This window comes from Cynoglossus semilaevis, unplaced genomic scaffold, assembly GCF_000523025.1.
Source record: "Cynoglossus semilaevis isolate Cse_v1.0 unplaced genomic scaffold, Cse_v1.0 C19007096, whole genome shotgun sequence".
Lineage (NCBI taxonomy): Eukaryota > Metazoa > Chordata > Actinopteri > Pleuronectiformes > Cynoglossidae > Cynoglossus > Cynoglossus semilaevis.
Genome location: NW_007588791.1, coordinates 1 through 737, shown reverse-complemented (window position 1 = coordinate 737; position 737 = coordinate 1). Strand labels below are relative to the sequence as shown.

Below are 737 nucleotides of genomic sequence, written 5' to 3'. Positions count from 1 at the left end.
GTGTGTGTGTGTGTGTTCTTACCTGGAGTAGGTCCCCAGGCCAGTCTGTACCCTGTGGCTCCGGGGACACTGTTCCAAGAGATGACAGCTGAACTGGTGGTGACGCCAGACACTTTTAGAGTCTGAACTGCACTGCTCTCCACTGCGGGGAAAAAAAATTAAAAGTTTTCCTCATTGTATCATTACATTTATATGCGTATTTTAACAGCTTATATTTACATGTTTTTGCTTTAGTTGTAGTGACAGGCCCCTCAGTGTCTCCAAAGATGGGGTTAATAGTAACTGTGTACTCAGAACCCGAATGGAGACCCTGGATCATGTAGAAGTTAAAGTTGTCCCCGAGGTTTATGTTCTCTATGTGATCGTCTAAAAAAGAAGAACAAAGCATCGTTTACCCAAGAACCATACACTCAGAGTCTCTGTCTTAAAAAACTGCAGTTTGTCTACAGTACTTTGAGATGCCCATGTCAGACGATATCCTGTGGCTCCACGGACGGACGTCCACCTGGCTTGGAACGTGTCAGTGGTGGCGTTTTGAACCAGGAACTGTTTTACTTGGACTAATTTTACTGTAAAACAGAGACACATCGTGTATTTGCTTTTTTAATGGCCACAAAACTAGAGAAATTACAGCCTTTTGCTTTTTATCCCCAAGACCAACACCTCCCTCCTGTGGACATCTTACAACACTACAGCACTTGTCTTAGAGCGATTCATGCTACTTTATGAGTTGTTTT

At 43.3% G+C, this 737-nt stretch overlaps 1 protein-coding gene across 1 annotated transcript; it reads right to left on the bottom strand.

The window, feature by feature from the left end:
* Nucleotides 1-22: 22 nt before the first annotated feature.
* Nucleotides 23-690, bottom strand: LOC103399457 (collagen alpha-1(VII) chain-like; the record flags this gene model as incomplete). The annotated part of the gene is made up of 3 exons (XM_025053996.1): nt 453-690; nt 220-366; nt 23-142 (listed from the first exon to the last, which is right to left on the bottom strand). Coding segments are annotated over exons 1-3 (403 nt in total), but the record flags the coding sequence as incomplete, so codon positions are not given.
* Between the last annotated feature and the right edge of the window lie 47 nt (nt 691-737).